General features: G+C 40.7%; 1 protein-coding gene across 8 annotated transcripts in view; it reads left to right on the top strand.

The window, feature by feature from the left end:
* The window catches only part of COL12A1 (collagen type XII alpha 1 chain), a 151,074-nt gene that overhangs the window by 90,628 nt on the left and 46,896 nt on the right, over window positions 1-13,550 (top strand). For all 8 annotated transcript variants that reach the window (XM_048495759.1, XM_048495799.1, XM_048495767.1 and 5 more), the window contains 10 exons: window positions 871-1,013; window positions 3,663-3,792; window positions 4,524-4,643; window positions 5,458-5,604; window positions 6,645-6,761; window positions 8,298-8,444; window positions 8,828-8,902; window positions 11,501-11,640; window positions 12,629-12,752; window positions 12,969-13,112. In XM_048495759.1, coding sequence (XP_048351716.1) covers window positions 871-1,013; window positions 3,663-3,792; window positions 4,524-4,643; window positions 5,458-5,604; window positions 6,645-6,761; window positions 8,298-8,444; window positions 8,828-8,902; window positions 11,501-11,640; window positions 12,629-12,752; window positions 12,969-13,112 — 1,287 coding nt within the window. The remainder of the gene's footprint in view (window positions 1-870; window positions 1,014-3,662; window positions 3,793-4,523; window positions 4,644-5,457; window positions 5,605-6,644; window positions 6,762-8,297; window positions 8,445-8,827; window positions 8,903-11,500; window positions 11,641-12,628; window positions 12,753-12,968; window positions 13,113-13,550) is intronic.

Consider the following 13,550-nt stretch of genomic DNA (forward strand, 5'->3'; position numbering starts at 1 on the left):
TGCCCAAGAAGAAGCAGGGTTTTTAAAAAACTACGGGCACAATTTCGTGTCGTTTCCATTCCAGTGATCCCTAACATAGCCTTTCTTGGAGTCAAAGAGACATCATCTTTCCTTTTTCACCAGCTGAAAAGCTGATTGAATCCCATCATTTGTTTCTATTATGCTCAGAATGGCCAGATGTTTCATATATATAAAAAGCTTTGCTAACTAAACATCAGGTCTATGCATGTATTCAAAAACTACTATTTTAGGGTTGGCTAATGGCGTAGTGGTTAAGTGCTTGCACTACCACTCACATGGTCAGGAGTTTGAGCCCCCTGTGGGTCCAATATCCTGGCAACTGACTCATGGTCCACTCAGCCATCCATCCATTTCTTGGTCAGTAAATGAGTACCAGCTCATAGCTAGGGGGTAAAGAATAGCCGTGGAAAGCAATGACAAACTATCCCACAGAGAGGCTTGCCTATAAAATCGCTGCTCGCAGTGGTACCCCAGGGTCGAACACGACTGAAGGGGAAACTTTACCTTTTTAATGTGCCTCATTTGGAATCTCTTTGTAACCTGCTTTCTGCATTAGGGCATTTTATTCCTTAGACAATTTCCCCCCCTTTTTTGCACTTTTTCCCAATTATGTAATCCTTGCATTATTTATTGGATATCTTATGCAGTAGGAATTGTCTATATTTTTTCTGAATATCTCTTTAGTCTCTGCAAGCAAGGTGGGCTTTGAATGAAATAAGATGAGCAAATAAGCTAGAAAATAAATAGCCATATTTTGTGACTTCTGTGATGGAAATTGCTGAGAGGTAGCCATTTCTTGAATTAGTAGTTCTAAATTTCATTTCATTTTGTGTCTTTGATTTATTTTAGTGCCTCGCAGTGGGCCCAGGAACATGAGAGTCTTTGATCCTACTACAAACAGCCTTTCCGTTCAGTGGGAACATGCTGATGGGCCTGTACGCCAATACAGAATCATATATTCTCCCACAGTTGGAGACCCCATAGATGAATTTGTAAGTTCTCTCTTGGTGTGTTAGTAATATTGTTGCATTAATCTTGCCTTCAGTTTCCAGATGAAGTTAGTTAAGTTTCTGCATGTATGTCTTCTATATGAAGTTGTCAGTGTTAACCAGAAGCGTATTGAGGGGAAATGGTGGCTGGGAATAACACCTTCTCTGTGCACCCCCCACTCAGGGCAGGGCTTATGGCAGGGCTCAGGGGTGGGGCTTGGGCTGAGCCCCACCCCGCCTCTCTGCAGGCCGGCTCCTGCCATCTCCAGGGCCTGGGGAGGGCAAAAGCCAGCCTGCACGGAGGCCGGGGGCAGGGCTTGGGGATGTGCAGCTGGGAACATGACCAAAAGGTGTGCACCCGGGGACATGGGTGACTCCATGTCCCTACAGGCTGTATGCCTCTGGTGTTAACTGAGAGCTTGCATGCTCCAGTATGATGGAAATTGATGCAGTGAAAGTTGAAACCAGACCAGTTAGCATTAGCCTAACTTAGACCTCTTCTGCACATGCAGAATAATGCACTAAAGACTATTTCAATGGCTTTTAAGAAAAATATATATGAGAAAAGAGAAAGAGAAATAGGAACTCTTAAACATCCTGTCTGTGTTGCCAACATTTTTGTTCTGACAATAAAAAGTTGCTGAGTCAGAGCTGTTTTGTCAGAGATTTTGGAAAAAATTTCCTTCAGGGCGCTGGCAGTTGGCAAATGCCTGTGTGTGAGAGAGACACACCCTCTCTCTCTTTCTCGCTGAGGAGACTAGGGGGGTACCTTGTTATATTCTTCCTCTGGAGAAATGTTATTTTTTTACTACACAAAAAACCTCATGTAGCCCATTAAAAAGAAAAAATACAGTAAGATTACTTGCTACTTCCCCACAAACTGATGTCTTTTGTCTTCCTCTCCCCAAATCTTTTCTTCTTTAAAATGTACACATTGCCTTCAGTTCCTGGTCCATTTAAATAAATGGGGTGCATACAAAGAACCATGAATGGAAGAAAAAGAGCGCAAATGCTTATGCAACAGCTTCAGACTGTACTTTAGAAGGTAGCTTTTATAGAAACTTGGATTTGTCTCTTCCACTGAGCTTTAGTACAACATGTACAACAGCCCTTCCCTGAGCTCACATTACCTTTTGTATATGGAAGGACTCTCTTTGAATTTAATCCAAATGTTCTGCAATCTTCTTATCCACCTCCTTTCATGTCCTCTGTTATCTGTGTACTCTTCTGAAGCCACTGCAGAATTCAAACTAGTGACAGCACAGTAGTAAACGATGAGTTTATCCTTGGCAAATTTGCCCATATGTGGCTGTTGGCTCCCATCCAGTTCAACATTAAGCATACTTCATCTGACAAACTCTTCTTCTATTTCTTTGAGTGTAGAACAAAGCCAATGCATTTCCCTGAAGTATGGTAAATGGTGCGACTTCTATGAAAAACAATTCAGCCTATAAAAGCACCACAGGATTGCTCATTATTGTATTTCTGCATATTTTTGTAGAATAATATTTTCTTGCATCTTAGCACTGTTAAACAATTCTATATGAAAATTTTATCTACATTTTCATGAAATAATATCACTGTTTTTGACAAAAAATGTTTTGCCAAATCTGTTGAAAACTGGGGAAACATAAGGAACTAACTGTCTAACTTTAAAATCTTTTAAAAGGTTTTATAATTTTTAACATGCGTGTAGATATTGGGAGGGAAGGCAGCACAGTATAGCTCGATGTCATCAGATCTTGGAAGATAAGCAGGATTGGAACTTGGGAGACCTCCAAGGAAGACTCTGCAGAGGAAGGGAATGGCAAACCACCCCCCATGCCCTCGCCATGGCCTGACCATGCCTCCTCTGTGGCTCCACCCAGGGTGTCGCGCCCCACCCCCCACCCTGTGGGTGCTACGCCACTAATGTCCACATGGACAAAATGTTGGATTTGGTTTCCTGAGTCTGCTTTGGATGCATTTGACAGTATACTTGAGTGTTGCCAGATGTAGTTATATAATGCAAGAAATAGCATTCATGGCTACCCATGTTACAGTGCTATTTTAAAAATATCATTTATTAAAGGCCTGTCTCTTCAGATTCTAGACCTCTTAATTTTGATGAGGCCGGAATTATTTTACAAAAGGACTGGTTTCTGTGGACAGAAGAAAATTTCCTTCCATCACCCACTTCTCTCAGCAGTCCCCAATGACCCCCCCCCCCAAAACCCCAAAAGGCTGGAAAGAATGCTTGTGATTAGGAGGTGAAATTTCCCCCCACCTGTCTTCCACCAGTAGAGAACTTTCTCTACCAAGTCTCTCCATTAGCAGAAGAGAAAGTGAGCTGATTCTGCTCTTTCTTACTTCATTCCTTCTTCTCCATAATGTGTTTTGTATTTGAATGTCTCCTCATGCCACTTTTTCTGTTGGTCACAGAAGGCTGCTGGGTGAAGGGGAAGGTGGAAAAATTCACCTGTATGCATATCTTTGGTTCATAGGATCCAGCTCACCATCACTGCTTTCTAAAAGGGAAAGATATTGAATCAAAGTGTATATTTAATATAGTAACAGCACTGCAAACTGCCTGATGGATCAGTTGTTTGTTACTTCTATTTTGAGTAATTACAAAGATTTAAAACATGTTTCCTGTATCTTCTTTCATTCTAGACTACAGTACCTGGCAGGAGAAACAATGTAATGCTACATCCTTTGCATTCAGATACACCCTATAAAATTACAGTTGTGGCAGTTTATGAGGATGGAGATGGTGGACAATTGACAGGAAATGGAAAAACAGGCATGTCTGGCATAATATCAAATACAATATTTGCTGGTTTTGATGTTATTAAATGATTGCAGAGGTTCTTTTGTGAATTTTGTATGCATTAGAAGAAAGATCTGAGAGGTAGGACAACATTATGACTATTTAAATATTTAATAGTTTTTCTTGACAAAGCTGTAGAATGATTGCTTTGCTTTAATCACTGACAGCTGATACGATCAGCATCAATCCAGAACATGTTAAATGTGTTTAAATCCTATTGAAGGCCGCAGAGTGTAAGAATTCTGATCTATCTCTTCTCCATTTCCTTTGATTCTGAGCCAAAACTTCACATGTCTCAGCTGTGCAGATATAGCACCCTGTAAGCAGCGTTGGCAGAATGGGAAGAGATACTGCTGTCTTAAAAACAGGCTTCCCCCAACCCACCATGTGTTGGTCTGATAACACCATGAGTCTGTCTAGTAACAGGAGGGTCCTTACTGTGGCTTAAAGTCTAGCACTTCTTCAGTGTTCTCTGGCAACACAGACACCAAGGACTGAATATATATGAGCTGTTGTATCTGGTGAATTATCTTGAGCCTTTTGCAAACATGCAGCTGTAAGCAGTTTTTTTGGATTATCCAGTCATGGCTCAGGGCCTGCATATTCACAAGGAATCAATTCCGAAAGACACTGTATGAACATGTAACCACTCTGCACTCTAACATGCTGCTCCTCTAACTTTATACACCCTTTTTTGTTTTTAGTTGGCCTGCTTGCTCCTCAGAACATTCGGATTTCAGATGAATGGTATACACGATTCAGAGTTGCCTGGGACCCTGCACCATCACCTGTTCTTGGGTACAAAATTGTATATAAACCTGTAGGTAAGAGAAACAAAAGGACTGCCTCAATAATGAACACTTTCACAACAGCTTAGAAGTGATGAGCTTAAAGACAAGCTTTTTCTGGTATCTTCTGACTCTTGACACTGAGAACTGGTTAATGAAGATGAGGTGACATAATGAACCAGCTACTCTTTCCATTCCATGAGATCATTCCCATGTATGGGATGGTAGGAAAGAGCCTTAGAGATAAATGACTGAGTCTGTGTAGGTAGCTGAGGTTTGTGTAGTTGACTGTGTGTCCCTCTTTTAATTCTTTTCCTTTTATTTATTGCATGTATGTCTTGCCTTTCTTCCAACATGAAACTGAAAGCAACATACATAAGTTTGGCAGGGGGTATTCCATCTGAGCACTGACCCAACCTGCTTAGCTTTGGTAAGGTTGCTGCAGTATGTGCTTTCGACCACTCTCTTTATTTCCAACTATATATGCGAATGCATGACATACGTGCGTGTGTTATAGTAAAAGAATTCCACTATAGGCAGTGGAATAGCCTTATGATAGAACTGGAGTCTTATGAATTTTGACTTCAGGACTTCAAGAGTTATTGACTTTAAATACATTTGGCACCAATATGGTATTGTAGTAAAAAAAAGTCAGTCTAGGATCTGGAAGACCCAGTTGCTAATGGGGATTGACAGCAATATTGCAGCTGTGAGTCCCCAGAGGCAACTCCTGTGTAAAGCCGCAAGTGTAGTTTGACCCTCAATCTAAGGGAGTTCATTGTAGTCTTACATAAGGTTTAAATTAAGGCTCATTCTATTATTTGTGCTTGTTCTTTTTTTTTTTTTACAGGAACTGATGAACCCATGGAAGTGTTTGTTGGAGACGTGACTTCATATACATTGCACAACCTCTCTCCTAGTACTTCTTACGATGTAAATGTTTATGCTCAGTATGATTCTGGACTCAGTTCACCACTGATAGATCAAGGAACTACATGTAAGTTAAAGTCTTTTAGTATATATTAATGACTTGATAACCTTAAATGACAATGAAACCATCTGGATCAGTAGACTTGAAATAACCCATAGAGGCCTGACCCATTAGAACAGTGACATTCAGTCACTTGGAAAGGACATGTGACTCTTTGACTCTTCTGAGCACCATTCCCCATGTCAACCACCCTATGTTCCAGGAAGGTGGGTGATTTCTCCAGAAATTGGAATAATTTCATCATTAGTATGGGCCCAAAAGAAAACTTAAAAAAATTAAAATCACTGTTGTGATGGACAAACTGGTTAAATGACCAAGGACTGGAAAGTGGATTCCTGACACAGCATCTGTTCTTCTAGCAGTGTTACTTTTACTTTATACAAACATCCGGGCCATTTATCAAGATACTGTGCTTGAAACCTGGATTGGAACAGCCTTACTATAGCACTGGAGTCTTATGAATTTTGACTTCAAAAGGTATCTTTCTGCGTTCCCCAGTCAGTTCCACGTGACCTCTGAAAAGCTGCTGTTTGGACTTGAGGGAACTTTTTGATCATAATGCCATGAGGCGTGGGTTGCAGAAAGGATATTGGGCAAATATTGCTATCATTCCTCTCATGTGTCAGCAGTCTCCTTTGTCAGCAGACATGATGGCAGCGGAATATAATAGCAGCAATATCATTCTCACTGAAGCTTTGTGCTCCATGTCGTTTTGTCTACAAGGTACTTGCAAGTTTCAGCCTCAACTTTTCAGAGGGATCTACTGGAGAAATAGGAGATGTTGAGAACATTGGAACAGTGATATGATACACTTGAGATTCATTGTTTGAATCAGCTTCTGTTCCATTGTTGAACTGTTTGACTCTACCAGAGCAGATGTCAGTGCACTCATACTTCAGATGAATCTGTTTGGCTGAATCTGAATAACTTATGGCCAATAGGGAAATGGACAAATATATAGAAATAATGTTTATTTTTAATTAGTCACAGATTAACTGTTTCTGTGGTTTTCTCTTGTAGTTGACTGAATGTCCTTTTCTTTGTAGTGTACTTAAATGTGTCTGATCTAACAAGTTACAATGTGGGATGGGACACTTTTTGCATCAAATGGGCAGCTCATCGATCAGCTACTTCATATAGACTGAAGCTCAATCCACTTGATGGTAAATGTATTGAATCAGCTCTGATATTTTGATGTGCTGCAATTACTATGATGACCATTAAAGGAGTAGTTAATTGGTTGAATAGCAAGGCCACTCCTTCAGAGCTATACTGTCATGTGCCCACTGCTCTCATTTACATCCGGGTACTAACGACGGCTTTCACATGTGTTGTAACCTTTCACATGTGTTCACAGCTCTCATTTACAGCATGGTGGTGATGGTTGGGGCAGGAATTATGTTGGTTATGTTAATTATATTAATTTCTGATGGAAAGTTGTATTAGTCCAGTAGCACCTTAAAAGCTTATGATATTTTCCAGGATATAAGCCTTCTGTAAGTCAAAGCTCCCTTTGTCAGATATGCTTTCAGATCTGTGGCGTAACTAGGCAAACTGGAGCCCTGGGCAAAACCTGAGTTTGGTGCCCCCCCAGGCACATGCCCGGTGCAACGTGCACCCCCCGGCCCCCTTGTAGTTACACCCAGTGGCGTATCTAGGCAAACTGGAGTTTGGCGCCCCCCATGGGCAGCCACCCACCCCCTCCATGACCAAGCAATGATTTTTTACACCAGGTCATTTCAAAGTCACCATCACATTATAGAACATGCCCCAACTCACAAATCTGAACACAGCAATAAGCCATGCCACACAGCAGAAATAATTTTTTTGAAAACGTTTTCAAAATGCTTTCAAAATGTTTTATTACTGTTCTCCATCTGTAAAATGGATCAATGTTAGGGTTGGGGGTCACCACAACATGAAGAACTGTATTAAAGGGTCGCGGCATTAGGAAGGTTGAGAACCACTGGTCTAAGGCCTCCAGTCAGATCAGATCAGCTGTCTGAAAAATTGCCAAGTTATTTCCTGTGACCCTGTGAGCTGTAGAACTCATGCATTTTGGTTGTTTTTTGTTTCCTTCATTACTTTTATTTTTATGTGTTCTCCTCCTCTGATTAAATTCTCAGGCTTGAAAATAGATTAGTTTGAGTCAACGGGAAAGGGAATTGTTGGGACTTCAATGGTCTCATTGTAAGCAGAGTTATGCACTTCTATAACCACTGAAGGTAGGGAAGATGGCCTAGTATAGCCTGATTTCATTAGACCTCAGAAGCAAAGTAGGTTTGGTACTTGAAAGGGACACTGCCAAGGAAGACTTTGCAGAGTAAAACAATAATAAACCACCTTTCGTTTTCACTTGCCATGAAAGTCCCTTCCTGGGGTTACCATAAGTTAGCTGCAACTTGACAGCAGTTTACACACAGAAAAAAACCTTGACATCAAAGAGCTGAAAAGGGTATTAAGGGTCCAAGGTTGTATGTCATCTTTGGAACAGATACCCACACTTTTCTATATTTTGTTGCCATTGTGCCCCACATTGCTATCTGAAATCATTTCCATGGGCTCAAGAAGATATGAAGAGTAGTAGGAGAAATGCTAGAAATGCTAAAACTTCCTTCAGCTGCACTATCCTTTCTGAGTCTTGTATGTTGATAGTAGTCTATGTTTTAACTTTTTTTCTTATTTTTTTAAATATACAGGCTCTAGGGGACAAGAAATTACAGTGCGCGGAACAGAAACTAGCAACTGTTTTACTGGCCTTTCAGCAGACACTGAATACAATGCTACAGTCTTTGTTCAGACTCCAAATCTTGAGGGGCCTCCAGTGACTGTGAAGGAGCGAACATGTAAGTAACAGATGAGGATGATTGAATGAATGTGATTGTTCTTAAAAATTGTTCTCAATTGTTCTCAAAATATCAGCTTTTGTATGTAAAATATAATATGATCCCACTTTTAAGGAATCTTGTTTTAATTTTGTTCCATGTGTGAACACATGTGTCAGGCCACAGCTTTTACTGATTACACATTCTTCATCTTCACACAGTACAGGCCAGGGATGATGGGTGTAACTGTCAGCCTTCAAAGTGCACATGCTGGGAACTTATAGCCAGCTTGAATGAACTTTTAAATTAACTGTACAGTTCTGCAATAAGACTATAGCATTTTCATATTATGAGGGTTAAAATGTTTATATGTGAAGTATTTAAGATGATTTTTTTTATGTTAGTGATCAAGCCAACAGATGCCCCAACTGAACCACCAACTCCTCCTCCACCTCCAACAATTCCACCTGCTCGAGATGGTAAGAATTTGTTCAATATTTTCCATTTTTTGTGACACATTTGTGATATCAGGGCTTTGATATCACACATCTGTGATATCAGGGCTTTGTGGCCCTGAAACAGAGGCGTATCTAGGGACCGGAGCCCGGGTGTACCCATTAATCTGACACGTTAATAATAATACCCCGTATGGGCAGCCACCCGCCTCCACCATGACCAAACAAAGCTTTTTGCATCAGGTCATCTCAAAGTCACCATCACATTATAGAACATGCCCCAACTCACAAATCTGGGTAAAAGCCAGATCCAGATGATTTTAAACAGATCCTCATGAATTCCTATGCTTTTTGCATTGGAATGAAATGAAATCACCATGAAACTATAGAACATGTCTTAATCTACAGGCAGCACCAAAACAATCACGCATCCCCGTTCAATGGTTCCGCAGTGGCACAAAAACCTGCATGAAAAACACAGATCCTCATGATTTTTGCACTGTCATCCCAAAATCACCAGCACAGCACAACTCCAGCCATTAGCCACATGTCTGAACAATCACACATCCCATGCCTCGTAGTGCCGCAGTGGCGCAAAAACCTGCTTGGATCCTCATGGATCCTCATGAATCCTCATGATTTTTCTACTTGGTCACCCAAAAATCACCTGCACATCACTGCTTCTACCCCTACATATCTGAACACAACAATTCCATGCATCGTGGCACTGCAGTGACACAAAAACCTGCTTGGATCCTCATGGATCCTCATGATTTTTGCACTAAGTCACCGCAAAATCACCAGCACATCACAGCTGAAGCCCCTAGCCCAGGGGTAGGGAACCTGCGGCTCTCCAGATGTTCAGGAACTACAATTCCCATCAGCCTCTGTCAGCATGGCCAATTGGCCATGCTGACAGAGGCTGATGGGAATTGTAGTTCCTGAACATCTGGAGAGCCGCAGGTTCCCTACCCCTGCCCTAGCCACATGTCTGAACACAACGATCATGCATCCCACGCTCCGTAGCGCTGCAATGGTGCAAAAACCTGTTTGGAAATCACGGATTCTCAAGGATCCTTATGATTTTTGCATTAAGTTCCCCCCCAAATCAGCATCAAATCATAGCCCAAGCCCCTGGCCACATATCTGAAAACAACAATCACGCATCCCACACTCCATGGCGCTGCAGTGGCGTAAAAACCTGCTTAGGAAACATGGATCCTCATGGATCTTTATGATTTTTGCACTGTCCCCCCCCCAAATCACCAGCACATCATAGCCCAAACCCCTGGCCACAAGTCTGAACACAACAATCACACATCCCAGGGGTGACGGTGGCTAGTGGTGGGGGAGGGTGGCAAAGGGGGATGGAAGGCCTCTGTTGAACCGCCACAGGCCCAGATGGCCTTTTGGGGTGGCATAGGCTCTGCTCACCCCCGCTGCCCACCTGCTGCTCCTCACTCCCCTCGCGGCTCCCACTTTACCTTTAGGCAGTGTGTGTGAGCCTGAGGTAGCCTGGCCAGGCCAGGCGGGGCTGAGGGGGGAAGGAGGAGGGGTGCAGGGGCAATTTTCCACCAACACATGACCCAACGGCGGCCCTCCTAGGGCATTTGTCCCCACCCTTTCCTGTTATAGCTATACATCTGCCCTGAGATTATGTTTTTTCTATCTTATCTCTAACTGTGTACTTTATGGCACTTTAAAATGAATTTGTCACAGACTGAGATAAGTGAGATAAGTTCTGCTCATAAGTACATTGAAACTTGCATTGTTTCCTTTTATCTTTGTATGCCACCTTGTTTAAGCTTAAGTGTTTGTTTCGGCTATGGTCCCATATACATGTTTGATACACATATTTTCTCTGAGTTTTTAATTGACCCAGAGGAAAAAGGACAATTATATTTTGTGTCTCATATTGCAAAAAAAACAACAACCCAGTACCATACTTGGTATGGTGACCCATCCAGGGCTAGCCCAAGGCTTTTGGTGCCCTATGCAAACTATGACCTTGGCACTCATCTAGCTCAACATTCCATTTCTGCAATGACTAACTAGATGTTTTTGAGAAATCAACAAACAACGCACTATGAACTCCAAGCAAGTGGCATTCCAACATACGCAGACTTTTGTATGGAAGTTACATTTCAACTTCTCTATTACTCCCTCTAATTCCCCCTAAGCTAGTCGCACTAATGTCCATCAGGACACTTTATACTTGACCAACATTTATATGCATTGAAGAAAAAATGCCGACAAATGTATGACATGGAAGAAACTGTTTCCTGGGTTCGATGTTGTTTTCCAAGATGTGAAAGAAAGTAATGGAAAGGGCAGGAGTAGCCATTAGGGAGGGCTGCCTTGTAACCCACTTCCAGAGACTTTGTAACCAACTTTTGGGTCTGGACCCACAGGCAGATTCCGCATGGGCCAAAAACAGCAGTGTGAAAATGGTGTAAACCTTTTTACACCATTTTAAACCATTTTACACTGATTTCACACTGCTTTTTTTTTGGCCAATGCAGAATCTGTCATAGATTGGGAAACACTGTTTTAAATTACTGTTCCAATACTTTTAATATCCTTAACCTACTGAATAACATACATAATGTAACTATCTTTCAGTATGCAAGGGTGCCAAAGCTGATATAGTGTTCTTAACTGATGCTTCCTGGAGCATTGGAGACGACAATTTCCATAAAGTACTGAAATTTGTTTTCAACACGGTTGGAGCCTTTGACCTAATCAACCCAGCTGGAATTCAGGTTTGTTTATGTTTTCTGTCTGTCAATAAGCTACAGAAACATGGACTTTCAAGATTCTTAAAAGAAACCACAAGCCTACATGTTGGTCTAATATAGCAGCTTAGGCACATTATCCTTTCCATTTGCTCTATATTTTAATATCTTGATTCTTGATTCCCTTCAGTGCTTTACCCCTTTCTCCCAGTCTGCATCTTGCTTTATCTTCTTCCTGAGGATCTTGTGAGGGTATAATAGCTGGATAATAGGCATGATTGGGGGAGTAGAAGAGATTAAAAATCAGTATTTGTCTTTTATTACCAAAGCAGTATTTGTCCTTTCTTACCAAAAATAACTTATTGGACAGTTGCAAAAGTCTTATCTTTCAGCTCTCCCAGAAATGGCAGAAATTCCTAGCTAGAGGCAGAAATGTGATTGAGAAATTCAAAGAATCTCATAATAGTATGCTCGTGGTGAGGGCAATACACATCCACAGCATTTTGTTGCATTATACCTTCTACATACTGGCTGCATAGATATGTTGTTCTAGATAGATTGGCTCATTTCAAATTCTCCAGCAGAAAAACACTCAAGTTTTATGAGACATTTTCATCTGTATTTTTTCATTATATGAAATGGTTCTGTGCTTGTTACTGAGACTGTAGAAATAAGAATCCAACTTTTGTTTTGCACATGATACCTCAACTGCTTCAATTCCACTTGGCTTTTAAAAAAATCACATTACATACATCGGTGGCCATAGATAAAGCAAACTAGCAATCAATAAGGATATGTGTTTTTATGCGATAATCATTTTTTGCGATAATCATTTTTATGCGATAATCATTTTAGAACATTCCCCAAAAGATCTCACAAATCATAAACTTACCATACAAGGCCCTCATTGGTTTTCCTATCCCTGACCCCATTTTCTATAATTTTTTTAATATTGTGCTTTTGAAAGGCATTCTGTCCAGCAATCTAAGATGAAATTTTGTACACTTCATTCCAGGTTTCCTTTGCACAATACAGTGATAGTGCACAGTCAGAGTTTCATTTGAATACATATGATGATAAAGCACAGGCATTGGGGGCACTTCAAAACATTCGATACAAAGGAGGGAATACAAGAACAGGTACTTTTTGATGGATTTCTGCATATGAATTGTACCTACTGTGATCTCTTAGTATTTCATGTTCTTATATTATTAATGTTTGTCCTGCAATGATGTATAGCACAATTATGTGCAATGTATAGCACAATTATGTATAGCACAATTATGTGCAATTGCACAATTATGTTCAATTAAATTGTTTTATGTGGATTCTAATGCCTCACTTGCACTTCACAGGCGAAGCACTTACATTTATCAAAGATAAGGTCTTGACATGGGAAAGTGGAATGAGGAGAGGTGTTCCCAAGGTACTTGTTGTGGTAACAGATGGTCGATCCCAGGATGAAGTGAGGAAAGCAGCAACTGTCATACAACAATCTGGTAAGCAACTTTTATTTGATGGAATGCAATAGAACTTATTGCCTAATTATAGCCAAGAAAGTAGATGTATTGCTCAGCTAACAGAAAAAAATGTACATGAATACCATAAGAAAACTAGGGAGACGTATCCATACTATGGAATAGGGAGAAGGAAGAAAGTTGGTGTTAGTCTGGAAATTGAAAGGAAAATTGGGGTTAAATTTATAATAACTTGGGGGAGGGGGGATGTTTACTGATTTTATAGACAGAAATCCAGACATGTTACTTTAACGTCATTCCATTCTTCATATTCTTTCCTTAAAATTTTTCATCTACTGCGTGACTCTCATAAAAATTAGAACAGATTAAAGAAATCAGTTGTTTTTATTTAGATATCTTTATATTGTATCTGTTCAGTGTAACCTCTGGTGTATAAGGTCTTTTTTGCAACATTACATT

This window comes from Sphaerodactylus townsendi, linkage group LG01, assembly GCF_021028975.2.
Source record: "Sphaerodactylus townsendi isolate TG3544 linkage group LG01, MPM_Stown_v2.3, whole genome shotgun sequence".
Lineage (NCBI taxonomy): Eukaryota > Metazoa > Chordata > Lepidosauria > Squamata > Sphaerodactylidae > Sphaerodactylus > Sphaerodactylus townsendi.